General features: G+C 38.1%; 1 protein-coding gene across 11 annotated transcripts in view; it reads left to right on the plus strand.

Moving 5' to 3' along the window:
• The window catches only part of IWS1 (interacts with SUPT6H, CTD assembly factor 1), a 65,677-nt gene that overhangs the window by 3,593 nt on the left and 34,564 nt on the right, over positions 1 to 27,520 (plus strand). For 10 of the 11 annotated variants that reach the window (XR_003427866.1, XR_003427864.1, XR_003427865.1 and 7 more), the window contains exons 3-6: positions 17,503 to 18,574; positions 20,334 to 20,523; positions 21,068 to 21,125; positions 26,479 to 26,576. Coding sequence is in view for 8 of the 11 variants with exons in the window: in XM_027082543.1 (XP_026938344.1) it covers positions 17,503 to 18,574; positions 20,334 to 20,523; positions 21,068 to 21,125; positions 26,479 to 26,576 (1,418 nt within the window). In the remaining 3 variants the exon portion in view is untranslated. The remainder of the gene's footprint in view (positions 1 to 17,502; positions 18,575 to 20,333; positions 20,524 to 21,067; positions 21,126 to 26,478; positions 26,577 to 27,520) is intronic. The other variant, XM_027082540.1, reaches the window with a different exon arrangement.

The following is a 27,520-nucleotide window of genomic DNA, read 5'->3' on the forward strand; positions in this document are numbered from 1 at the left end:
TGTATTGGCAGGCAGATTCTTAATCACTGCGCCACCAGGGAAGCCCTCCACACTTCTTTTTAAAAATTGTAGTTTGTTAGGAGGTGATAAATGCTGTGGGGAAAGAAGAAAGTTTGAACAGAGTGAAGGGTGCCAAGGTGGAGGGCAGGCTTTAGTGTTAAATAGGGAGGTACACGTAGGCCTTATTGAGAAAGTGACATTTGAATCAAGATGTGGAAGGAGGTGAAGGAATAGCATGTGTCTATGTAGGGGATGAACATTCCTAACAAAGATCTAAGGTGGTAGCCATTGTGGCTAGAATAAATAGGGGGCAGGTGAGATCAGAAGTGAGAGGAAGGCTTATCTTTTAGTTATTTTGACGTCGTTCAGTTTTTGGTACACTCTTAAGCATTTAGACTAAATTCTAATTAAAATGTAATTGATAGGTAGAAATTATTTGATAACATAAACATTGTTACAGTTTATTTAGTGTATAATATCTTAACTTTCCATTTTGGAAAACAGCATCAGGAGATTGACTGATGGCTTCATGCTTCAGTTATAAATGTATAAATGTAGTGTTGACTTTCTTTTTTTCAACTACTTTTTTAATGAGATGGATTCTAAATAAAAAATGTACATGTTGAAAATTTGGAAATCATATAAAAGTTTAAAGAAGAAAATTGAAGTCAGCATACTCCTGTCACAGATGACTTAACTTTTTTACATTATTTCTCCTGCATTTTTGTTCTCATTATATAGAACGTATGTATACATTTTAAGTTACTTGTGTTTTTACTATATATGTTACATATCAATATAACATTTTTATCTCTTCACTTAACATTATACTTAAGTATTTCCCCATGTCGTTAAAGATTCCCACTAAGTGTAATTTTTAATGGTTGCATAATATTTCATAATATGGATGGACTTACTTATTCAACAGTTTCCTGATTATTAACATTTAGACTGTTTAGCTGTTATAAATGAAGTCTGCCATGAACATATTTTTGTGCTTTTCGTAGATTTTCCCCTCCAGGAGGGTTATCCTAATTTGCTAAACTTCTAGTAGTTTGAGTGCCAATTGTACCCTTGAAAAAGTACAGTTACATTAAATGGAGCAGTGCAGGTTATAGCCCCCAAGCTTAAAAGATGTGTATTAGTTTCCTATTGCTGCCATAGCAACCTGATATAAATTTAGTGGCTTAAAAAAAGAGATTTGTTTCTTACAATTCTGGACGTCAGAAGTCCAAAGTGGGTCACACTGGGTTAAAATCAAGGTGGCACCAGGGTTGTGTTCCTTCTCTAAGGGAGAATCTACTCCCTTGCCTTCTCTAGCTGTACAGGCCACTTGTACTCATTGGCATATGGCTTCTTCCTCCATCTTCAAAGCTAGAACTGTAGCATCTTTAAATCTCTCAGACCTTAGCTTGTGTTCTCACATGTCTGTCTCTTACTCTGACCCTCCTGCCTCCCTCCCATAAGGACCCTTTGTAATTATACTGGGCTTACTCAGATAATCCAGGGTAATCTTCCTATCCTTAATTACATCTGCACATCCCTTTTGCATATTTACATGTTCTGGGGATTAGGATGTGGACATCTTCTGTGGGGGCATTGTTTTGTCTGCTGCAAGATGGTACTCACAAAGTGATTTTTCCAAATAATGTTTTTCCCGTTTGCATTTTGGAGTTCAGGCTAGTTGTGGTTTGTTTTTTTGGTTTGTTTTTTAATTCATTTTATCTATAATACTCATTCTGCATGTGTTTCTTTAGATCTCTAAGGAAACTGTTAAAAAAGATCAAGATAATATTTTAAAACAATGCAAAAAATATGATGAAAAACAATCAAAATCTTAAAGTCAGGATCAGTAACAGTGCTTTACTGGTCCATATTGGAGCCTGAAGCAAAAGGAAAACTTAGTCGTATGTATGCTAGTATTTAAATTTTGATATTTTTTTCATCATGGATTTTTGTGTCAAATTTGACCTTGAAAAATATCACCTTTTTTAAAAAATATATCTTTATTGAGATAAATTTACATACCATACAATTCACCCATTTTAAAGTATGCAATTCAGTGGTCTTTAGTGTATTCACAGTAGTACAGCCATCACCATAGTCAATTTTAGAATATTTTCATCACATTGAAAAGAAACCCTTTAGCTGTTACCTCCTTATCACCCCCACCCCCCAACCCCTCCTTGTTCTGGACATTTCATATGAATGGAATTATATAACATGTGGTCTTTTGTGACTGGCTTCTTTCACTTAATGCTTTCAATGTTTATCCAAGATGTAGCATGTATCAGTACTTCATTCCTTTTTGTGATCAGTAATATTCCATTCTTTGGATATACCATATTTTGTTTATCCATTTGTCAATTGATGGACATTTAAGTTGCTGCTACTGTTTTTCCCATTTGCTGCATCAGTTTACATTCCCACCAACAGTGCACAAGTGTTCCCTTTCCTCCCCATCCTCCCCAACACTTGTTATTTCTTGTCTTTTTTTTTTCTTTGCGGTACGCGGGCCTCTCACTGTTGTGGCCTCTCCCATTGCAGAGCACAGGCTCTGGATGCGCAGGCTCAGCGGCCATGGCTCACGGGCCCAGCCACTCCACGGCATGTGGGATCTTCCCAGACCGGGGCACGAACCCGTGTCCCCTGCATCAGCAGGCGGACTTTCAACCACTGCGCCACCAGGGAAGCCCTCTTGTCTTTTTGATAAGAGCTGGTGTGAGGTAATATTGTAGCTTTGATGTGCATTTCCGTGATGATGATTGATCTTTTCATGTGTCTGTTGGCCATCTGTATGACTTCTTTGGCCAAATGTCTATTCAGATCCTCTGCCCATTTTGTTATTGGGTTATTTGTTTTTTTTAGTGTTGAGTTGTATGAATTCTTCGTGTATTTTGGATATTAACCCCTTATCAAATATATGTTTTGCGAATATTTTATTCTATTAAGTAGGCGGCCTTTTTGTTTTGTTGATAGTTTCCTTTGCTATGCAAACTTTTAGTTTGATATAGTTCCTTTGTTTACTTTAGCTTTTGTTTCCCTTTCCTGAGGAGACATATCCAAAAAACATGGCTAAGACCAGTGTCAAAGAGTGCACTGCGTATGTTTTCTTCTAGGAGTTTTATGGTTTTAGGTCTTACATTTAAGTTTTTAACCCATTTTGGGTATACTGTTGTATATGGTGTGAAAGTAATCCAGTTTGATTCTTTTTCATGTAGCTGTCCACTTTTCCCAAAACCATTTATTGAAGAGACTATTCTTTCTCATTGTATATTCTTGGCTCCTTTGTTGTAGATCACTTGACCATATATGCATGGGTTTGTTTCTGGGCTCTCTATTCTGTTCGGTCGATCTATGTGTCTGTTTTCTATGCCAGTGTTAACACTGTTTTGACTACTGTAGCTTTGTAATATAGTTTGAGATCTAGGCATATAATGCCTCTGGCTTTGTTCTTTCTCAAGATTGTTTTGGCTATTCAGTATCTTCTGTGGTTCCATAGAGATTTTAGGATAATTTTTCCTAGTTTTTTGAAAAATGTCATAATTTTGAAATGGATTGCATTAAATCTGTAGATTGCTTTGGTTATTATGGTCATTTTAACAATATCAATTTTTCTAATCCATAAGCACATAATAGCTTTCTTTTTATTTGTGACTTCAATTTTTTTTATCAGTGTCTTACAGTTTTCAGTGTACTCTCCTTGTTAAATTTATTCCTAGATTCTTTTACTCTTTTTGAGGCAATTATAGATGGGATTGTTTTCTTAATTTCTTTTTATAGTTCATTGTTAGTGTAAAGAAGTACAACAGATTTTTGTGTATTGATTTGTATCCTACAATTTTACTGAATTCATTGATTAGTTCTATCAGTTTTCTGGTGGAGTCTCTAGGGTTTTCTCTATATATTATGTCATCTGCAAATGAAGACCATGTTACATCTTCCTTTCTGATTTGGATGCCTTTTCTTTTTCTTGCCTAATTGCTAAGCCTTCCAATACTGTGTTGTATAAAAGTGGTGAGAGTGGGCGTTCTTGTCTTGTTCCTGATCTTAGAGGAAAAGCTTACACCTTTGCACCATTGAGTGTGATGTTGGCTGTGGGCTTGTCATATGGCCTTTATTATGTTGAGATACATTCTCTCTTTACCCAGTTTGTTAAGAGTTTTTGTCATGAATCAATGTTGAATTACTTTTTTTTTGCATCTGTTGAGATGATCATGTGATTTTTAGCTTTCATTTTGTTAATATAGTATATCACATTGATTGATTTGTGGATGTTGAACCATCCTTGCATCCCTGGAATAAATCCCATTTGACCATGGTGTATGATTCTTTTAATGTATTGCTGAATTTTGTTTGTTAATAATTTGTAGAGGATTTTTGCATCTGTGTTCATCAAGGATATTGGCCTGTAATTTTCCTTTCTTGTGTCCATGTCTGATTTTGGTATCAGGGTAATGCTGACTTCATAAAATGAGTTTGGAAGTGCTCCCTCCTCTTCAATTTTTTGGCACTCTTTGAGAAGGACTGGTATTAATTCTTCTTTAAATGTTTGGTGGAATTCACCAGTAAAGCCATCTGGTCCTGAACTTTTCTATGTTGGGTGGTTTTTGATTACTGATTCCATCTCTTCACAGTGATCAGTCTATTTAGATATTCTGTTTCTTCATGATTCAATCTTAGTAGATTGTATGTTTCTAGGAACTTATCCATTTCTTATAGATTGTCCAATTTCTCAGCATACAGTTCTTAGTTTTTATTATCCTCTGTATTTGTGTGGTATCAATTGTAATGTCTCTTCTTTCCTTTATAGTTTTCTTTCCGTCCTCTTTTTTTCTTGGTAAGTCTAGCTAAATGTTTGTCTATTTGTTTATCTTTTGTAAAAAAACAGGTCTTAATTTTATTGACCTTTCTATTGTCTTTTTAGTGTCTATTTCATTTATTTCTGCTCTGATTTTTGTTATTTTTTTTCTTCTAATAATTTTGGGCTTAGTTTCTTTTTTCTAGTTCCTTGGGGTGTAAAGTTGATATTTGAGATATTCTTCTTTTTTTATGTAGGCATTTATTGCTGTAAGCTTCCCTCCTAGAACTGCTTTGCTGTATTCCATAAATTTTGGTATGTTATATCAATATTTCCGTTTTCATTTGTCTCAAGATATGTTTTGAATTCTTCTTTGACTCATTGGTTGTTTAGCAACATGATGTTTGATCTCCACATGTTTGTGAAATTTTCAGTTTTCTTCTCGTACTTCTCATACTCATACTCATTTCTACTTTCATACCATTGTGGTCGGAAAAGAAGTTTGGTATGATTTCAGTCTTCTTAAATTTATTAGGACTTACTTTGTGGCCTAACATATGATCTGTACTCGAGATTGTTCATGTGCACTTGAGAAGAATGTGTACTCTGCTCCTGTTGGATGGAATGTTCTGTAAATGTCTGTTCAGTCCATTTGGCCTAACGTGTGGTTTAAGCCCAATATTTCCTTATTGATTTTCTGTCTGGATGATCTATCCATTATTGAAAGTGAGGCATTGAAGTTCCCTACTATTATTGTGTTGATAGCTTATTTCTTCCTTCAGGTCTGTTAATATTTAGGTGCTCTGATGTTGGGTGCATAAATATTTACAAATGGTAAATCCTCTTGTTGGATTAACTCTATTATCATTATACAATATAATGACTTTCTTTGTATCTTATTATAGTTTTTGGCTAAAAGTCTATTTTCTCTGATTATAAATATAGCTACCCCTGCTTTCATTTGGTTTCCACTTGCATGGAATATCTTTTTCCATCCTTTTTTTTTTTTTTTTTTTTTTCAGTCTGCGTGTGTCCTAAAAGCTGAAGTGAGTCTCTTGTAGACAGCATATAGTTCAGTTTTTGTTTTTGTTTTTCCCATCCATTTAACCACTCTGTCTTTTGGTTGAAGAATTGAGTCCATTTACATTTAAAGTAAATATTGATAGGTAGGGTCTTATTATTGCCATTTTGTTCTTTGTTTTCTGACTGTTTTGTCATTCCTTTTTTCCTTCTCCCCGCTCTCTTCCTTTGTGGTTTGATGATTTTCTGTTAGCGGTATGCTTAGATTACTTAAAAAAAATTCTTTTTGTATATGTAGTATACCTTTTTGCTTTGTGGGTTGCCATGAGGCTTATGTAAAATATCTTATAGCAGTCTGTTTTAAGCTGATAACTTCAAGTACATGCTGAAGTTACACATTTTTGCTCTCCCCCACATTTTATGTTTTTGATGTCACACTTTGTCTTTTTCTCTAGTGTACTCGTTAACAAATTATTGTAGTTATATTTTTAATACTCTGTGCAATTTTAATTTCTTTAATAATATTTTTACTATGGTTTTGAGGTTTTTTTTTTTAGTGGTAGCTCTAGGGTTTACCACATATATTAATCAGAATCAGCTTCAGATTTACGGTAGCTTAATTCCAATGGTATATAGTAAGGTTAGTACTATGTGGCTTTATTCTTTTTCTCTTTTTGTAATATTATTGTTATACATATTATATTTATTAATGCTAAAATCCAACAATGCATTGTTATAGAAGTTATTTCCTTAGTGTAATACAGGTTTGTTCCCACCCACCTTCTTTCTACTGTCATTGGTCTTATGTATTACAGGTCCAGCAATACAGTACATACATATTACTTTATGCAACTGTTATATAAATCAGTTAAATTAAGAAAGGAAAAAATATGCATTTATACTGTCTTTCATAATTACACAGTTACCTTTACTGGTGCTTATTGTTTTTTCATGTGGATTCACTGAGGTCACTTGCTTTCAGCCTGAAGAACTTCCTTTAGCAGTTGTTGTATGGTGGGTCTGCTTGACAAATTCTTTCCTTTTCTTGGTTATCTAGAAAAGTTTTCATTTCTTTTTTGTTAATTATTTTTGAAAGATAGCTTTGTTGGATATAGGATTCTTAGTTGATAGTTTTTATTTGAACACTTAGAATATGTTATCCCACTGCTTTCTGCCTCCATTGTTTCCATTGAGGAGTCAGCTGTTAATCTTACCGGGTTACTCTTATAGGTGATGAGTCAAATTTCTATTTCTGTATATATTCTCTATTTGATATGCTATTGTCATCATGCCTTTATTTTTTTTAACATGTTTACAAATGGCCACTTTGAAGTCTTTTCCTGATAACTCTGATATCTGGTTGCTCACACAGGCAGTTTCTATTGCCTGCTTTTTTCCTGGTTATGCGTCATACTTCCCAGTTTCTTTGCATGCCTTTTAATTTATTGTTGGAAACTGGACATTTTAGAGTAATTGTTTAGTGACTAGCTGGATGATTTTAGTGAATACTGTTTCCTCACCCACAGTTTTAAATCTCTGGTGTTGCATCCTCAGAGATGTGCAGTTTGGGACATGCTCACAGTCACCTGGGATGACGGTGGTGTTAGTAGGGCTCTTTTTTGCTCTTTCTCTGACCACAGTCAGCTGTTAAAACTCCACTGATGGGGCTTCCCTGGTGGCGCAGTGGTTGGGAGTCCGCCTGCAGATGCAGGGGACACGGGTTCGTGCCGCAGTCCGGGAAGATCCCACATGCCGCGGAGTGTCTAGGCCCGTAAGCCATGGCCGCTGAGCCTGTGCGTCCAGAGCCTGTGCTCCGCAACGGGAGAGGCCACAATAGTGAGAGGCCCGCGTACTGCAAAAAAAAAAAAAAAAAAAAAAAAAAAACCTCCACTGATGGCTCTGTTATTTCCAGCCATGCCCTGTGGCATAAATTGCTCAACAAGTTAGTCTAATCAAATTCTGGCTCCTTTGAAGGAATAATTTCTGAGGTCTGTGTTTGCTTTGTTCTGACCTCAGGATGGCTCCTCCCAGCTGTATTATTACCTGGTTATCTCCTGCAAACTAGCTGGCCTATAGTTTATTCTGTATTTTGAATCTCCTTCTAAGTGCCTTCCACCAGTCTCCAGTGTTAGTGAAAGTGCCTTAGCCTGGACGTCCCCAAGCTTGGTTACAAATGAAGTTGGTTTCTTTGGGGAAAAATTAGAAGCTATCTACTTTACTGCCTGCTTTGTCCCCAAGCAAAATCTCTGAGCCGGGGCTCTGGAGTTTGGGGTAGGGGGTGGGGAGAGGGTGACGGCAGGTTTCTTTCTGAGTGACATCCCAGTTCTAGAAGCCGAGCTCTCAGTGTGCAGTGGGGATTTGATAGCAGCCTGAGGTGCTCCTGGCTTGCCTCTCTTGGCATGGAACCACTGTCACACAAATTGGGGCAAGGGTGATCGGGGCCCCAGTATTGTCAGTGAGCTGTGCCCAAAGCAGAGCCTTCTTACTGTGATTGAGTGCTGGGCAGAAGATGGGAGCCCCCACTGGCAATTACCTTTGCCTGGAACTTCCCTTCAGCAGCAGGTCGCTGGAGGCAGAATGAGAAATGCTGACATCGGGCTCTTCCTGGGAAGACACCCTGCCCCTGGAAGCTGGAGGGAAAGAGTACCCTTTGTTTTTGGCTGCAACAGCCTGGAGTAGAGCCTTTCTGACTGAGCTGTGAAGTTGAAAGTGAGGAGTGGTCTTGGTTCAGATACCAGATACTTCTGCTTCTCTTACCAAATTTTTGTAGATCTTCTTGGATAGATGTTTCTTTATTCTCTCTTTGTCTTTAGGACCATTTCCAGGGGCTTTGAATAGTTGTTTTTAAATACTTTTAACCAGTTTCACTGGAGAGTGGGTCAGCAGAGCTTTTCATTTTCATATCAGAAGTCCTCATCTGGCTTCATTTTTATCTCTTCTAATCATTGGTCAAACCTCTCCATATTCCCCAATTCACATTCCAGAAGAACCCAGGATGCTTTACTTGTCTATTACCACAGTCTCTGTTCAGGCCATTTGGCTCTTTCATCTCACTGGGTCTCCTGCCTGTGTGTGTGTGGGTCCTGTCTGTGGCCTCCTCTGCATGGAGAGCAGCCCAGTGCTGCTTTCCTAAACAGGTGATTCTGAGTAAGCCAGCTGTTGGCATTCGGAGGCAGGCCTGTATATTGCAGGACATTTAGTATCTTGGTTCCCAAACATTAAATAAAATGGTAGTAACATATCCTCTCCAGTCATTGCCAACCAAAAATGGTCCCTCGCATTCACAAATGCCCCCTTAGGGGAGAACCCAGAGCTACCCTTAGGCTGAGAACACTGAAATGGACAAATGACGTGTAGAAAGCATAAGAAAGGAAACAAGAAGTATGCAACAATATAAAAAAACTAGTGATTAAAATATAAATAGAACATTTGTAAGAATGGCAATGCGTCCATTAAAATTGTTTTCAAGGAATATTTTGTGACATGGGAGAATTCAGTGTGTTACAGCCATTAAATTAATTGTGATTCTAGATCCTTGTTTACTTTTTTAAAGTAAATTAACACAAAGAAAAGATTGGGAAGAAATTCTTTGTAAAAATTAGAAATGATGGTGATCTTTGGGTTATTAAAGGTGATTTTAATTTTCTTTATACTTTCCTGTGTTGACACATTTAAAATCAAAGGGAGAATAGTTAGAATAACTGTCCCATCATTTTATATGGTTACCTATTTTTACTAGCATGCGTCAAATAATTTAAAATATATTTTGAAATTACAGAAAGGGCACATACAAAGGGCCATGGGAGGATGGGAGGGTGGGCTGAGTGGACTCTGAGGAACGCGTCTGACATTATTGCCAGATGGAGAAGCCGGTTAGGGGTGCTGGTGATGATTCTAGCTGGAGAGAGCCGCAGGTTCAAAGGCCTAGAATTGAGAAGGACTTGTTATATTTCAAGAATGAGTATTGTGACCTGGAAAGTGGGATAGCTTAATGGAAGATGATACTGAAGAACTGTTTGGGTTAGATGGTATAACAGCAAATCTCTCTTAGGTGATGATGATAAAATTTTGTATTTGCATAGCTCTTCAGAGTGAAAGGCAGCGTGATGACCAAAGTGTAGTTTCATATATTGGCTTTGCCACTTAATAACCATAATGACTGTCAGCTCCTAGAAAAATTATTTCATCTCTGAGCCTTAGCTCCACCATCTTGACAGTGGGTTAAAATAATTATTATGAGGGCTAAGTAAAACTTATATAGCAGCTCTGAAAACTGTAATAGCAGTTATGTTATGTAGGGGAGGCAAAATTTTACCCCTACCCATCTTAGGTTTTCAGCTGGAATTCTTTAACAAAAAGACATTAACAAGTGAAAAAAAACCGAGTTTATTAACATGTGCAGCATACATCACACAGGAGAAAACTCAACAGAGAGTAACTCAAAGCAGTAGCTTAGAATTCTAGTTTATATAACATCTTCAACAAAGAGTACTAATTTTGTGGAGAAGTGACAGGACAAAGGAAAGCAGTTCTAGGCTTCCAAGGGTGACAGACTGCGAAGGTAAATATATGGGAAGAAACTAATGTAGTAAAGTTTGTTTGCTGATTGCTCTGCTGGTGTCTTTGAGCTAATGACAGTCTGTCTCCAGTAATGGGAATATCCTGCCTTTTGAAGGAAAAGGAGGGAAGGTAGAGAGAGCTACTCTTGTGTTTACTGCTTGTTAATTGCCTTCAGATCAAAATTTTTATGTCAGAGGCATATTTTGAGGGGACATAATCTGATTTCCTTTAATTATTTTACAATTAGCCTCTATAGTAATTAGGCAGATTATTTCTTAGGGGGCTAGTTAAGAGTTAATCTTTATGAGGTTGAGGCCCACTGTTTTAAAGCAAAAGAGACTTACCTTATGAAATGAAATTTAAAAATAATATTCTTAAGTTTAGGCCTGGTTTCTTAAAGAAATGTATATATAAGCAATTGCAGTAATAAGTTGATTACATATTTAAATTACTTGTTTCTAGGTTATTAACATCTTTTGGGCTAGGTTTCTAAAAGGGATATGAATATCACGGGAGTTTTCAAGTATATTTATTCTGTGTAGAGCACTTTGAGAACTCAGAATCTTCACACAATGTTGACGGTAGGGCAGATAGGGAAAAGGGGAATGATTTTTTTTTAAATGTTTTGAATAGTCATCACTGGAAACACATTTTTTAATAAAGCAATTTGAGCATGAATGTGACCTAGTTATAACTAGTTGCCAGTTCTAATTTTTTTGTTGTTTTACTTGAATATTCTCTTGGGGACTTCACTGGTAGTCCAATGGTTAAGACACCACACTTCCAGGGCAGAGGGCATGGGTTCGATCCCTGTTCTGAGAACTAAGGTCCCACATGCTGCAAGGTGCGGCCAAAAAAAAAAAAAAAAAATTCTCTTGAACAGTGTGAAATTAGTTGTGGATTGTGGTCAGCTGGTTTTTATTCCACAGAAATACATTGAAGGTAATAAGCATTTAAAAATACAGCTTGTCGGGCTTCCCTGGTGGCGCAGTGGTTGAGAATCTGCCTGCTTAATGCAGGGGACACGGGTTCGAGCCCTGTTCTGGGAAGATCCCACATGCCGTGGAGCGACTGGGCCCGTGAGCCACAACTACTGAGCCTGCATGTCTGGAGCCTGTGCTCCGCAACAAGAGAGGCCGCGATAGTGAAAGGCCTGCGCACCGTGATGAAGAGTGGCCCCCGCTCGCCGCAACTAGAGAAAGCCCTCGCACAGAAACGAAGACCCAACACAGCCAAAAATAAATATAAATAAATAAATTTTTTAAAAAAAGAGAACTTTAAAAAAATAAAAATACAGCTTGTAGATTTCATCTGCATAGAAAAGTAGTGTTCCCTTCCTGAGGTTCTCACAGGAAAAAAGTAGTATGTGGGACGATCGAGGAAGAGGTTGTTTGGAAATGGCACATAGTTTCTCCTTGTTTTCTGACTGTAGGCAAAGCCTAGTGGGCACAACCATCCATCTGTCATTGAAGTTGGTGACAGCCCTGTTAGCTCCAACCTTTGAATTGAGTAAAGATGGCAGTCTGCGGTCATTTGGATCTTTCCACAGAGACGTTGTGCTAATATAAGGAAAGTATTCCTATGGGGAGTAGATCAGAGCCCGTAGAAGATTCTTGTTGGCTTTTGCCGTCCTTGTTTACCCTGTTTCTTACCAGTTCTTTTGATTCCATCTACACTTCTTTTTTTTGTGTTTGGTTTCAGCCTTTGTCTTTGAGTTTACCAAATTGAGGAGAAGAACATTGTTTTGCTTTGGTTCTTTTTTGTTAAGCATTGTCTTGTGGGTTTGTTCTATTTCAGTGAATTTAATTTGAGTATCTTCTGTATACTGAAGGTAAAAGATAGTTTTTTGATCTTAAGGTCATTTATTCAAACATATTATGAAGATAAATGTGTAAAAAATCACCTTTCAGTGAGGTAGAGATACAGGATGCTATGGGGACATGTAAGAAGGAATGACTGACCAGCTCAGCCTTCATAGATGATGTATTTGAGCTGAGTCTTGAAGGGTGAATGTTTTGTAATTAATAAGATATTTTTGTTATAAATGATTAACAACATGTATTGAATGCTCACAGGCACATGCTAACTACATTACATGCATTTGGTCCTCTGAACGGCCCTCTAAGTTATAGAAACTATTTCTGACTCTGTCATATTGAGGAATTGAGGTTTTGAGAAGTTAAGAAAATTTCCCTAGATTACACAGTAGAAGGTGGCTGCGAGCTAGGGTTTGGACCCCAGGTCTTACCGACACTAAAGTCCACGTTGTGAACTGTCACATTATATGGGGCAGAGTCCATTCTACCTAGAGAGGAGGATGGAAGAGGCTTCAGGAAGGGGGTATTTTTGCCTAGTGTTGAGGTATGAAAAGGACAAAGTGAGGTAAAAGCATGGAGGTAACAGTGAAGTTAGTGGTTCCATGTGTCTGCAGTAAAATTATAATGTGTGGTTAGAATCACTTGGATTAGATGTCAAAATGCAGATTCTTTGACCTCTTCCCCAAACTGACTGTATTAATATCTGGAGGTGAGAAGCACAAAAATCTGTATGTTTTCCTCCAAAGCTCCCCAAGTTATTCTTATGCAAAAGTTTGGGAACTGCTGCTGCAGCACATAGGGTTGATGGTGGTGAGAGGGCAGAAATGAGTCTGGAGAGGTAGGCAGGAGTTTGCTTCATCATTATAAACTTTTCTCAGAAATTATTTATTTATTTATGGCTGCGTTGGGTTTTCCTTGCTGCACACGGGCTTTCTCTAGTTGTGGTGAGCAGGGGTTACTCTTCGTTGCGGTGCGCGGGCTCTAGAGCGCAAGCTTAGTAGTTGTGACGCATGGGCTTAGTTGCTCCGCGGCCCATGGGATCTTCGCGGACAAGGGATGGAACTCGTGGCCCCTGCATTGGCAGGTGGATTCTTAACCACTGCATCCCCGGGGAAGTCCCCATTATAAACTCTTAGGCTTTGTGTAGACATTTTCTTTTTCTAGTACTCATCAGGAGTGCTTCTGTTTTTGACTGATTCTAAGATCAACCAGCTCTAAGATCAACAAAGGGCACTGGTATACATCTTCATTTTGTTGTGTGTGTGTGTGCTTACTGTAAAGCTGGAGTTTCTCAGAGTTTCTCAAAGCCTTGCAGCATTCCAGGACCTACCCTGGATTAACAGCATTGTGTAGTAAAAACTGGATTTCCCAGATTCTTCCTTATGCTTTTAAGATGATATGTATTGACAAACTCCAAGACGAGGATTTCAAATATATCTTCTGGAACTAAGGTCCAGTAAAACATGTTTTTGAAAATGCTCCTATACATATTTCTTCATGGAATTTACTGTGTGACTTGGTGTTGAATGTTGTACCAATTTATGATGGACGGTTGGAATGCAAGTTCAACAGTTTTGAGTTTCTTTTACTGGAAACAGGTGTCCTGAGTTGTTTGGTTCTTTACAAGGACTCCTATTTGACATTCTTATACTACTTTGTAATTTACAAATTGATGTTTGCCTTTACAGCAGTTTTATTTTGTATTTTGTAATTTAAAAATGTTAATTATCTCTGTGCATGTTTTATTTATTTATTTTGTAATTTAAAAATGTTAATTATCTCTGTGCATGTGTATTATGGCACTGGTCATAAAGAGTGTGTTACTGTTTGATTGCTGAGATAAACGATCAGATCATTCATTATGGGTAACCAGAAGTTATTTATAACTACAATGTAAATGATCATAAGAGGGAAGTGTGAGGCATTATAGACATTTCTAAAGCCTCTGAGGACACTTAGAGTGCTTAATTTCTCTGACAGGTAAAATTAGGGATTTTTAAAAATATTATTAAGAAATAGCATTTAAATGGCAGCTTCTACTATTGATTTGTTGTACTCATGTTTGACTTTTTAAAAACTGTATTTTGGATTTTTTTTAAGTTTGCAATTTAGACTAATTGCTGAAACCAGTCTAAAATTTTTGAGTAGTGTTTTGATAACTTTTAAGCTTAACTCTTTTCCCAAATCCTATGATGTCTTCACCTAACTGCCTTCTTTAACTTGAGTCTGTCGACCAGTACTTTCTTACTGCAGTGATTTCCCACGTTTTCCCCACTGTGCCACACATAATGGATAGATACTCAGGATTTTATGAGACTCCTCAAAAATTGATGGGAATTCATAAGTTTCACAATCATGAATTACATGTAATGTCCTTGTAATGGTTGCTTGTTTGGAATGCATACACCATGTGTTGGGAAGTCCAGGGTAGAGTGTAACAGATAAGTTTTGGGAAGACTACTCAGTTCATGGTATCTCTCCTTTCTTTGGGAGTGGCTCCCAGTGCTGTGCCCCTGCTCTGGCATTGAGTCACAGAGTAACGACAACCTCTGTTGCCGTGGCCCGTTAGATTATGTCTCCTGGGAATTTAAAATTTAGATCCTGGACACTGAAATTTAGCAACGTGAGAGCTGAGTCATGTTATTGATAGTGCTCTAGTGAAAGGTCCTTGAGTTTCCTTTCCTAAGCTTCTGAGCTGCCTTGGTTCCTACCCTTCTTGAGCCTTTAGCCATTTATTCCACTCTGATTCTGGAAAGATTGTTCTTTTTTTCTGGAGCTAGCCTGAGATGATTTCTGTTGTTTGCAGCTGAGTCACACACGAATATGTTGTTAGAGTTATGTCATGTGTATGCCATGGAAAGCATTCCGAAAGCCAGTTAACAATTTCCCCTTTTGCCTCCTGCTTTAGTTGCCTCTGCTGGTACCTGTATGTTTCGTCTTCTGCCCTCAGTAATGCAGTTAACTTCTTAATTCAGTCATCACAAACTAATTCCCAATACCTGTTGTCTACACACCTTTTATAGCTTAGTCTCATATAGATCACTTCCGGTAGGCTTTCAGAATGTCACACATACCTTCGTAACAGTGCATGTTATACTGTATTGTTATGGTATATTTGGCTGGCTCATTAGACAACATTTCCTTAAGGTCAGGCACTGAGACATGTTCAGCCTTGATTCCTAGCACCTTGCACGTAGTAGACATTAAGCAAATACTTGTTGAGTTAATTATTCCTCACTTTAAATTATTCTCATTTAACTCTTTTTATTAAATGAGAAAAGTAATTACTTTCTTACACAGTAAGTAAGTAAGTAAGTAGGTAAGTAAGTAATTACTTAGTAAGAATTTACTGTGATTTTGTATATACCAGACACCATTCTGTGCTCTGAAGCACAGAGTGTGCCTTCTCAGTGAGGAAAACAGACCAAAAAATGCCTGCCTTCTTAGGGCTTACATTCTGGATAGTTAATTTTTTCATCTATATTCTTTTAAAATATAAAAGAATTAAATTCTGAAGTATGGCCAAGAGTAAGCTTCTAGCAATATATAGAATACTATATCTTGTACTGTATCAAAAGGTTCTATGTTATTTCTCCTGTCCTAATTTAATAGATAAATGCCAGTTTCATTGGGGTAGTAGGATGTATGACTGACAGGGAATCCAGTGCTATGCTGTGAGTGTCCCGTGATAATAAAAGAAAAATATCTTTGGGAAATTTGAAAGCTTATTATTTTAGAAAGTTTCCTGAATGTGTTATACTTGAATGAATATGTATAGCAGTTACTGTATCTTTGGAACTCTGTGCTATCAAGATGGCAATGAAATATGGAGGGGAAAAACCCTCAAACATATTTTATAAGCTTATTTTGTAATTTTTTGTACTCTTTCTGAAGTTGTAGACACAACATACTTAATCTTCTTTAAATGAGCCCGAAGCAAGTTAAAGTGTGGGTTTTGTGAAAACATTTTAATGCCTTTTATCTTGTCACTGTATATTCTCTTACTGCTTAATTATTTCATTGCGTGATATGGTGGGCATATACTTTATTAAAGGCTCTTTGTTCCTTGAAAATTGATCTGTGGTAAGTTCAGGAAATGTCCGTCATATATTCTAAAGAAAAATATTTGGCTCAGGGCTTCCCTCGTGGCGCAGTGGTTGAGAGTACGCCTGCTGATGCAGGGGACAAGGGTTCGTGCCCCTGTCCGGGAAGATCCCACGTGCCGCGGAGCGGCTGGGCCCGTGAGCCATGGCCGCTGAGCCTGCGCGTCCGGAGCCTGTGCTCCGCAAGGGGAGAGGCCACAACAGTGAGAGGCCCGCGTACTGCAAAAAAAAAAAAAAAAAAAAAAATTTGGCTCAGTAAACTTTTAAGGGGGAAAACCCAAACACAGAAGTACTTTACTTTTTAAGCCGGAATATTAATTACCATGTTACTGAAAGTAAAGATACTATTATAGAAGGGAAAAAATTCCCCACATTCTAGTTATTAGTATTTTGGTATGTTTAGTTTTATATATTTTTCTCTGCATTTAAAAAACATAGCTATAATATCAAATTTGTACCCTAGAGTTTTCAGATTACTTCATATGACATTATTTGTTAGTATAGCTAGATTAGTCAGTGTTTTCCCTAAAACTTAAACTTTTGTGCCAGGGTTACTGGATATATGTCCCAAGACTGCTGTAAGCCTCAGTTTTCTTATCATGAAAAATACTCTCGTGAGGAGTAAACTAGCAGGAGAGACCCTAACATGGTATTTGGCTCTGTTAATTGCTCCTCTGCTCCTCTCCTTATTTGTTCAGATTCACTTGGGAGAATGTGCCCCAAGTATAATTTGGCCCTTTAAATAAAGTAAAGTTTTATAGTTCTCTTCCTTAAAAGAACGTTAACGTTATAAAACCCAAGAATGTTCCTTTTTTAAGAGAACTTGGGTACATGTTTGCTTGTATGTACTTAAAGAATATATTTAGGAGCTAGAATTATATGAGAAAGTTAAGGTTTATTTTTTGTTGTTGTTTAATCTAGCTTTTCAAAGTATAAGGTACCGTAGAGTAATCTGGGGGTCTGTGCTTTACAGATTCATGAAGGCAGGTTATCGTTCCTCATTTTGGGATCTACACCATGCTACCATTTCACAGATGAATGGCCTTTTTAAAAGTGAGATGTTTCTATATACGTATAGGATGAGAATTCTACATTTAAGCATGCGTATTCCTGCTTTTTTTTTTAAGCTGAAAATTTTTAACATTTTTACTACCAAAGCTTTTTTCGCACTTTCCTAATTTTTTCTCCCTTGATTTTTCAGAATGAACCTAGTGATCGAGAAGATGGTCTCAACAAAAGACATCATGTGACAGACTCTGAGAACGATGACCCCTCAAATCTTAATGCCAGTGACTCTGAAAGTGAGGAGCTTCAAAGGCAAAAGGACAGCGACTCTGAATTTGAGGGGCATGCAGAGCCTCCTGCGAGTGATTCTGAAAACGAGGATGCCAATCACCATGGGAGCGACTCTGAGAATGAGGAGCCCAGGAAGTTACCTGTGAGCGACTCTGAAAACGAGGAGCTGCTTAATGGGCACGCAAGCGACTCCGAAAATGAGGATGTTAGGAAGCCCCCTGCCAGCGATTCAGAGGTCGAAGAGCTCCCCAAAAGTCCTGCCAGTTACTCGGAAACAGAGGATGCTCTAAAACCCCAAGTCAGTGACTCTGAGAGCGAGGAGCCCCCAAGACACCCAGCCAGTGACTCGGAAAATGAGGAGCTTCCCAAGCCTCGAGTTAGTGACTCTGAAAGCGAGGAGCTGCCCAAGCCTCGGATCAGTGACTCAGAAAGCGAGGACCCGCCAAGGCAGCAAGCCAGCGACTCGGAAAATGAAGAGCTTCCCAAACCCCGTATCAGTGATTCGGAAAGCGAGGACCCCCCAAGGCACCAAGCCAGTGACTCGGAAAACGAGGAGCTTCCCAAACCCCGAATTAGCGATTCGGAAAGCGAGGACCCGCCAAGGCACCAAGCCAGTGATTCTGAAAATGAGGAGCTTCCCAAGCCCCAAGCCAGTGACTCTGAGAGCGAGGAGCCTCAGAAGGGGCCTGCCAGCGATTCAGAAGCTGAGGCTGCCCCCAGACACAGACAGAAGCCGGAGTCTGATGAGGACAGTGACGGGGAGAATAAGAGAGAGGACACAGAAATGCAGGCTGACCCCTTTCATTCAGATGCCCATGTAGACAGGAAGCGGTTCAACAGTTCTGACAGCGAGGAGGAAGAACCAAAAAGGCCCAAAATTGACAGCGATGAGGATGAAGAAAAAGAGGGGGTGGAGGAGAAAGTAGCAAAGCGGAAAGCTGCTGTGCTTTCTGATAGTGACGATGAAGAGAAAGCATGTAAGGGACTATTTTGGGCTGTTTATCCTTAGCTTTACTTTTATTTATTTATTTGGCTGCATCGGGTCTTAGTTGAGGCACACGGGCTCTCTAGTTGTGGGACACGGGCTCCATAGCACACGGGCTCAGTAGTTGCGGCACGTGGGCTTGGTTTCCCCATGGCATGTGGGATCTTAGTTCCCTAATCAGGAATTGACCCTGTGTCCCCTGCATTGGAAGGCAAATTCTCCACCACTGGACCACCAGGGAAGTCCCTCCATAGCTCTACTTGTTGTCTAAGCTTATAACTATGAAGCATTGTTTCTTTTCCTGGAATGTTAGGTCTGTATTCTCTTATGCAACTTGATGTTCTAAAATATCACCAGGACACTGGTTTTCATTGGCAAGTGTTTCGGTTTTTTGTTTTGTTTTGTTTTTTGTTTTGGTGTTTTTGGCTGCACCATGTGGCTTGTGGAATCTTAGTTCCCCCACCAGGGATTGAACTCATGAGGTTGGCAGTGAAAGCTTGGAGTTCTAACCACTGGACCACCAGGGATTTCCCTCATTGGCAAGTCTTAATATTAAATTTCCTTTGTTGTTCTAGCAGCATTTGTTAAGTTCTGACTGCCTCGAAATGATAAACTAGACTGCATTGCAATGGCAATATGAAAGATTTCTATGAAAATATAAATTTTTTAAAAGATTTTTTATTTATTTATTTTTGGCTGCATCAGGTCTTAGTTGCGGCGTGTGGGATCTTTCGTGCAGCTCGCAGGCTCTTCGTTGTCCGCGGGCTTCTCTCTAGTTGTGGCTTGCAGATTTTCTCTCCCTAGTTGTGACGCACAGACTCCAGGGTGCGTGGGCTCCAGAGTGCATGGGCTCTGTAGTTTGCAGCATGCGGGCTCTAGTTGAGGTTTGCGAGCTCAGTAGTTGTGGCATGAGGGCTTAGTCGCCCCGTGTGGGATCTTAGTTTCCTGACTAGGGATCAAACCCACTTCCCCTGCATTGTAAGGCGGATTCTTTACCACTGGACCACCAGGGAAGTCCTTTTTTTTTTTTTTTTTTACTGGAAAGGGTAATGTTTCAAAAGAATACTTTTACATGAAAACCCAACCTTATCCAGAGTTAACTGTGGTCTCTTTGACAGCTAATGCACTACATCCCATCTAGACAGTGACTGAGCTCCCATGGGTACCTGTCTTCAGTTGTTAAACATTGTTGAATGCCCAAATTCAAGGAAGTTTCCGAGGGACTCTATTTAGAGACTCCATGTCTCCACAAAATATTCCAATCTTTACTACTTGATTACTTTTTTATGAAACATCTTTTTGGGAAAAGGCATTTCTTTATAACCCGACAGTTGTTAAAGGAGAAGGGAAAAGAGCACCACATGTGCAGTTTACTAAGGTAGATGAGAAATTCCAGATTGAGCAGTGATGGATGACTGAGGAACATGGGGATTCCACAAAAGAATATCCAAGCCTTCAGAGTTCTGCTAATATTAGGCAGCATAGAAGGGATTCTACTCTTATTTTCTCTGTTCCCCCAGAGGAAAGGTAGCTATTGATGCCAGTCTTCATCTTTTGGCCACTTTTTCCTATATAGCAGATAATTGTAAGATGACTCTGCATCTTTTAGCTATTTATTTATTTTTTATTCTAAACAGTGTGTCATGAGGCCTTTGGTTTTGGCCACGTACTGACATTTTAGAGCACCTGTTGTACTTAGTAATACAGTGACTGTGATGGAGTAAGATTAATGATGATTTTTTTTTCAACAGCAGCAAAGAAGAGTCGTGTTGTCTCTGATGCAGATGACTCTGACAGTGATGTTATGTCAGACAAATCAGGCAAAAGAGAGAAGACGATAGCATCTGACAGTGAAGAAGAAGCAGGGAGAGAATTGTCTGATAAGAAAAATGAAGAGAAGGACCTGTTTGGGAGTGATAGTGAGTCAGGGAATGAAGAAGAGTAAGTGGCAGTGTAACCTGAACTTCCCAGGGTTCATACAAGGCGGTAGAGAGGGGTTTGTCTTTCAGGGTTTTTAAACTTGTATTAAAATTCCGTGTTGAGGTGTAATACAGTATACCCTGCCTAATTTCATGACCTTGGGGCATTCAGGATTTTAGGTCCTGAACTATTGCTGCATGCTACAACATGGATGAACCTCAAAAATATTATTTTAAGTGAAAGAAGTAAAGAGGACATGTTATCTGATTCCACTTATGTGAGGTTCAGGAACAGGCAAAACTAATCTGTGGTGGTGGAAATCAGAGTGGTGGTTGCCTCTGGGATGTTGATAGGGGGGACTGACTAGAAAGGGCCACAAGGGAACTTTCTGGGGAGATGGAACTGTTCTGTTAGGGTAAGGGTTACGTGAATGTGTCAAAACCCATTGAGATGGACACTTGAGATCTGCATGTTTTACTGTTATTAAATTATACCCTATTAGAAAAATATTTTGATTCCTATGCAAATGAGAAGAAAGCAAATGAAAGTTTTTTATATTTTCTAGAAATCTTATTGCAGACATATTTGGAGAATCTGGTGATGAGGAGGAGGAAGAATTTACAGTAAGTATTAGACGGAAAGATTTCCTCTTTGATTATGCTATGCTTTTTTTGTTTTTATGGCAGTGGGTGTCTAGTAGGAGATTCCAATAAGTAGAAATAAATAGCTATGATGTATCCAGTAGAAAAATCTAGAACAAAGGTATTCAGAAAGTGAAATAAAGGGGTCTACAAAGACATAAAAGGAAAATAACGGGCAAAATTGAATTAAAGGGAGGAAGGAACACATTAAGAGACAATGAAACGCGCTTTATAATGCTAAAGAGAAAGAATCACAGCAGTTACGGAGCTTCTGATGATAGCAATGGCACGTGAGGTAATTTGGACCAGCCCTTCTGCTAAGGACAACTACAGAAGCTAGACGAAATGTTTAAAAAATCTGCTCATCATCATAAGAACTAAGTAACAAAGAATTACTAAGCCAAAAACCAGCAAAAGATAGAAACCTAAAGAGGTAAGCTCAGCATTTAGAACTGCTTTTTCTGGGATGTTCATCTACTCAAGCTGAGAGGCTAAATTTATTTTTGATTGCCTCAAGGCTTAAGAGAGAAAACTGGAAGGTCGGGGCCTGCTGAGGTTAGAGGACCCTGAAAACCCCATGCTCTGGATTGAGACTGCTAGGATTAAGGGTGAACTGGAAGTTAGAATAGCCTTTGCTCAGATCTTAGGCCATCTTTGAGTCATCTAGCAACATAGAGAACCTCAGTCTCAGAAGTTTTTTTGTTTTTTTTTTTTAACATCTTTATTGGAGTATAATTGCTTTACAATGGTGTGTTAGTTTCTGCTTTATAACAAAGTGAATCAGTTATATATATACGTATGTTCCCATATCTCTTCCCTCTTCCGTCACCCTCCCTAAGTCTCAGAAGTTTGATTGCAGTGATTCTTAAACCATTGGCTGGCTCTCAGCCACCTGACATATGCAAACAAATCCTTTCAGGACAAAAGTAACATCATCACAGACCTCCAGTTATTTCTGTAGTTTTTCAAATACACAGTACACACTTATCTGTAACATTTAAAAAGAATAGTAACAGCAGATAACAGAAATAGACCTAGGGGCTCTAGATATAGGAATTTTAGATATTGCCTTTAATATATATATGTTTAGCAAGGTAAAGGATTGAAAAGTTTCTTAGAGCAAACAGTTTTTTTAAAATACCTGAAAAAGAACCAAGTAGAAATTCTGGAACTTTGAAAATACAGTAACTGAAATTAAAAACTTGGTGAATGAGTTTAACAACAGATTAGACGTATTTGAAAAGAAAATGAGTGAACTGGAAGGTAAGTTAGAAGGAACTACGTAGAGGGAGTTCCCTGGTGGCACCATGGTTAAGACTCTGCGTTCCCAATGCAGAGGGCCCAGTTTCAATCCCTGGTCAGGGAACTAGATCCCATGTGCATGCCACAACTAAGAGTATGCATGCCACAACTAAGGAGCCCACCTGCTGCAACTAAATAAATAAATAAATAGAAGGAACTAAGGAGCCCGCCTGCTGCAACCAAGACCTGCCACAACTAACTAACTAAATAAATAAATAGAAGGAACTATGTAGAATGAAGCATTGATATTAGTGTGGAAAATGTAAAAAATAAGACATAAATTATGCATGAGAAGGTTTAACAAAGTGACTTGGAATCCCAGAAGGAGAGGGGAGGAAATGTATATGTATATATATATATATATATATATATATATATCAGAAACAATATTTAAAGAAATGATTCATAAAGCCATAGAGTCTAGAAGTTCTACAAATTGCAAGCAGGATAAAAACAAAGCAATCTACACTTAAATATTGGGTTGGCCAAAAAGTTCGTTCGGGTTTTCTGTAACTTTTTAAAAAAAAATTAATTATTATTTACTTCTGGTTGCACTGGGTCCCCACTGCTGCGCACGGGCCCTCTCCCCATTGCAGCAAGCGGGGACCACTCTTTGCTGAGGCGTGGGGCCTCTCACTGTGGTGGCCTCTCCCGCCGCGGAGCATGGGCTCCAGGCGCGCGGGCCCCAGCAGCTGCGGCACACGGGACCAGCAGTTGTGGCCCGCGGGCTCCAGAATGCAGACCTAATAGCTGTGGTACCCAGGCCCAGCTGCCCTGCGGCACATGGGATCTTCCTGGACCAGGCCCCGTACCCGTATCCCCCACACCGGCAGGCGGGCTCCCAACCACTGCACCACCAGAGAAGCCCGTAACTTTTTTTAAAATTAATTAATTTATTTGGCTGGGCTGGGTCTTAGTGGCGGCACGCGGGAACTTTAGTTGTGGTATGCAGGATGTTTAGTTGCGGCACGCGGACTCTCAGTTGCGGCATGCATGTGGGATCTAGTTGCCTGACCAGGGATCGAACCCGGGCCCCCTGCATTGGGAGCGTGGAGTCATAACCAGTGGACCACCAGGGAAGTCCCTTTCTGTAACATCTTACGGAAAAACCTGAATGAACTTTTTGGCCAACCCAATACACCACAGGAAAATTGCAAGAAACCAAAGAAAACAGGAAAGTCTTTAAAGCAGCCAAAGGGGAAAAGATATTACATTCAGAGAGGCAACTGTTATTTTAATAGCTAACTTCTCAACAGAAGTAATAGAATCCAATAACTGCAAACTTAAAAGTTCTTTTATATTCAGTAAAAATTCTTTTCAGGAATGAAGATTCCCTGCTTACTTCATCTTACCAAAATGCCAACTGAAGGAAATACTAAAGGCAGAAAGAAAATCTCAGGTGGAAGGTCAAGGATGCAGGAAGGGAAAAAGAGCAACAAAAGCGTGTGGCTAGGTCTAAATGTGTAATGACCATCCAAAACAGAGTCACGTCTGGTGTGGTTTAAAATGCATATGAAATTAAAACATGATGGCAGTGACAGATTGGGTGTTTACATGGAATTGAAATGTTCACAGGTCTTTGCAAATGTATGTAAAAGTACATTAGTAGTCTTTGGTAAGTTAGGATGTGCATTGTAATCTCTAAAAAGACTAATGGAATGTGTAACTTCCAACCTAATAGAGAGGGAAGAATGAAATAATAGAAGCTAGTCAATCCAAAAGAAAGCAAGAAAAGAGAAAAAGAAATATAGAACGGGGACATTTAGAAAGTAGTACATAGTAAGATAGCAGATATAAACTTTGATAATATCAGAAATCACACTGAAATATATTAAGTGCTCCAATTAAAGGACAAATTAAAGACTGGATTTTAAAAACCAGCTATATACTAATTTTGAAATTCATCTGAAACAGAAGATAGAGTTGAAAATAAAAGGATGGAAAAAGGTACTCTCTCCGAACACTAGCCAAAAGAAAACTGGTGTAGCTTATATGAATATCAACGACGTAGACTTTAAGGCAAAAACCATTGTTCGAGATAAAGAGGGTCCCTTTATATTGAAAAAAGGGTTTAAAATTGTACCTAGCCGTGTACCTAGTAATATGGCTTTAAATATGTATAAGCAAAACAAAAATTGACAGAACTGCAAAGAGAATGAACAGATCTGTAATCTAAGTGGAATGTAAACAATGGAATAATCAAGACCAAAAAACCAGGAAAGATAGAAAAGAGAAGTGTCTCTTTTTATATAATCCAGATATAAGCCCTTTGGAGATTATAAAAGATAAAAATATCTTCTGTTCAGTGGCTTGCATTTTCACTTTTTAAATGGAGTCTTTGATGAGCAAAAGTTCTTAATTTTAGTGTAAATCAACTTTACCAGTCTTTTCGTTTATGTTGAAAGTTTTTTGAATTGTAAGAAATTTTTGCCTATCCCCAAGGTTATAAAAATATTCTCCTGAGTTATTCTTTCGAAGCTTGATTATTTTATCTTTTTCATTTAGTTATATTGTCCACCTGGAATGGGCTTTTGTGTGCAGTATATATGAGATAGTCAAGATTTCCGCCCCCCGTTTGTAGTATCTAGTTGAACCAGACTATCCTTTTCCACTATTCTGCCATCTTTGTCATAAATCGAGTATGTATATATTTTCTAATCTGTTTCTGAAGTATCTTTTCTGTTCCATTGGTCTATCCTTGCACCATTAATGCATAACCCTTGATATTTGGTTATTTATGTCCTTTCAGGTTGTTATTCTCTAAGATTGTCTTGGCTTTTCTTGGTTCTTTGTATTTCCATATAAAATTTAAATCAAGCTTTTGCAAAATGTACAAACTATAGACAACATTTTCTGAATGCAATGAAATTAAAAATTAGTAACAAAATTAGCACATAAAAGCACCCTTGCCACCCCCAAATTTAAAACTTACTTGTTAAATAGTTCTTGTGTTAAAAAAAAAGTCAGTACTTTCATTACTAAAGCAAGAGAGGATGAAAGTAGATGAATTTAGAGTCTAATTCAAGATGGTAGAAAAATAGTAAATAAACCTAAAGAAAATAGAGAAGAATTCATTCAACAGATATTCGAGAGCTTGTATGCCAGAGATTGTTTGGACATTGCCCTCATGGGGCTTATACTCAGTTAAGCAACATTTTACAAGCATAAGATATGTTTCTCTAGTGTGGAGAGTGGACATCAACTTGATTAGGGGTTCAGTTCAGTGCAGAAAACAGCATACTAGGGGAACCATTGGGGAGGCTTTTCTAAGTATAACATGAAAGTTGGAAGCTATAAAGAGAAGACTGACCATTTAAATTACATAAAAAATTAAAAATTATACCCAGAAAACATTACCATAAACAAAACCAAACTGTACAGATGTCAGGATTGTGCAGTTCCCGTCATGTAGCAAGGTCTAATTTCCCTAATTTTTAAAGAGATTTTCCATACCAATAAGACAAAGATCCAATGGAAAACTGGCCATAGGATATTGAGAGTTCACAGAGAAATAGCAACAGATGGCTTTGAAACATGAGAAATGCCCAGCTTTACTCATAATAAGAGGATGCAAAGAAAGCTACAGAGATGCCTTTTGTTTTTTTCAGTCCAGAGATTGCAAATATTAATGCTTGATAACCTGCCGTAGTAGTGGGAAGGTGAGGAAACAGGTAAATTTGTGCTTTCCTGGAAGGAGAGTTAATTTGGTGTAACCTCTATGAAGACAGTTTGCAGATGTTTCTCAAAATTTCAAATACACATACCTAAATATCAGGGAAATGTTTAAATTATGGTTGCAGTTATTTGGTGAGATCATCTAAAGCCTTAAAAATGAAGAAGGAGACAAGAAAACTAATAACACTAAGGGCTAGGGTGGGAGGGAGGTTTTTTTGCTATATGTCTTTTGATATCTTCTTAATTTTTATTCTTTATGAATGTATTACTTTAAAAATGCAAAAAATTAAGAGCAGTTACATAGAAGAGAGTCTGGAATGAGGTTGCGGTAACTCCAGCTAACTTACCCTTCCTTTAGGGTTTTAACCAAGAAGATTTGGAAGAAGAAAAAAGTGAAACGCAGGTAAAAGAAGCAGAAGATTCAGATTCTGATGATAACATAAAGAGAGGAAAACAGTAAGTTTGTTTTATTTTTTAAAAAAGGACTTTATTAAAGAGAACTTTAAAAATGAAGGTAGAGACTAATGAACTTTGTTTTTCTTATTTTGGTTCCTGATTAAGTGTAGGAAAGAATCTTCCATTTTTGTTCTCCCATCTACTTCTCTGTATACAGTGCTGTCCAAAAATTATTTGCTGTTGTTATTTTTCTGTCATTTGCCCTGTGCTCAGCTGTCTTAATTTGTGGGGCTATATGGTTGCCAGGCTTTTAATTTATATCTCACCAAGTAAGTTCTTCTGAAAAATAGCCTAATAAAAACTTTTTTTTTGAGAGAGAGAGAAAGCTGATTTGGGGGTCCCAGGGGGGATGTTTTAGATACAAAATATTCCTTGATTGTATTTCACATAGTTTTGTTGAGATGGTTGGAATCTATGTTCAGAAGAATCTAGTGTCATGAAAGGTGACAAACATAGAATGATTTGTTAGTTACTGTTTATAAAGATGATGCTTTAATTCCTAGTGACATGCAAGAATTAAGCTGAATGAGTTTGGCAGTACCTTTGGAAATTAAATTATAAACCATATCATTTTATTTATATGATAGAGGCAGAGAGCATATTAGCTCCTCGTTAAGTGTAAAGATTCAGATGAAAGCTACAAAGTCTTTTTGAGGCTCTTAGCAGATTTGTAGATCTCCATCTTTATCTCAGTCACATTATGTTTTGAGAGTTATACTTCTTATCACTAAAAAAACAGCGGGTTTTTTTCCCCTACTTATTCTGTATAAGACAAAAATATTCAGATAATTGAAAACCACTCTTTCCCCCTGCAGAAAGGCAATGCAACTAAAACTGAACCATGGAGTGGCAGGCAAAACTTGAAATTTGAAATGTTCTTTTTCAGGCTAACACATGTAAGCATGAACATAGTGTATGAATGTGTAGGGCTATTAGTATTTAAT

Source organism: Aethalodelphis obliquidens, unplaced genomic scaffold (assembly GCF_003676395.1).
Source record: "Aethalodelphis obliquidens isolate GAN/ISIS:26980383/991018 unplaced genomic scaffold, ASM367639v1 scaffold47, whole genome shotgun sequence".
NCBI lineage: Eukaryota > Metazoa > Chordata > Mammalia > Artiodactyla > Delphinidae > Aethalodelphis > Aethalodelphis obliquidens.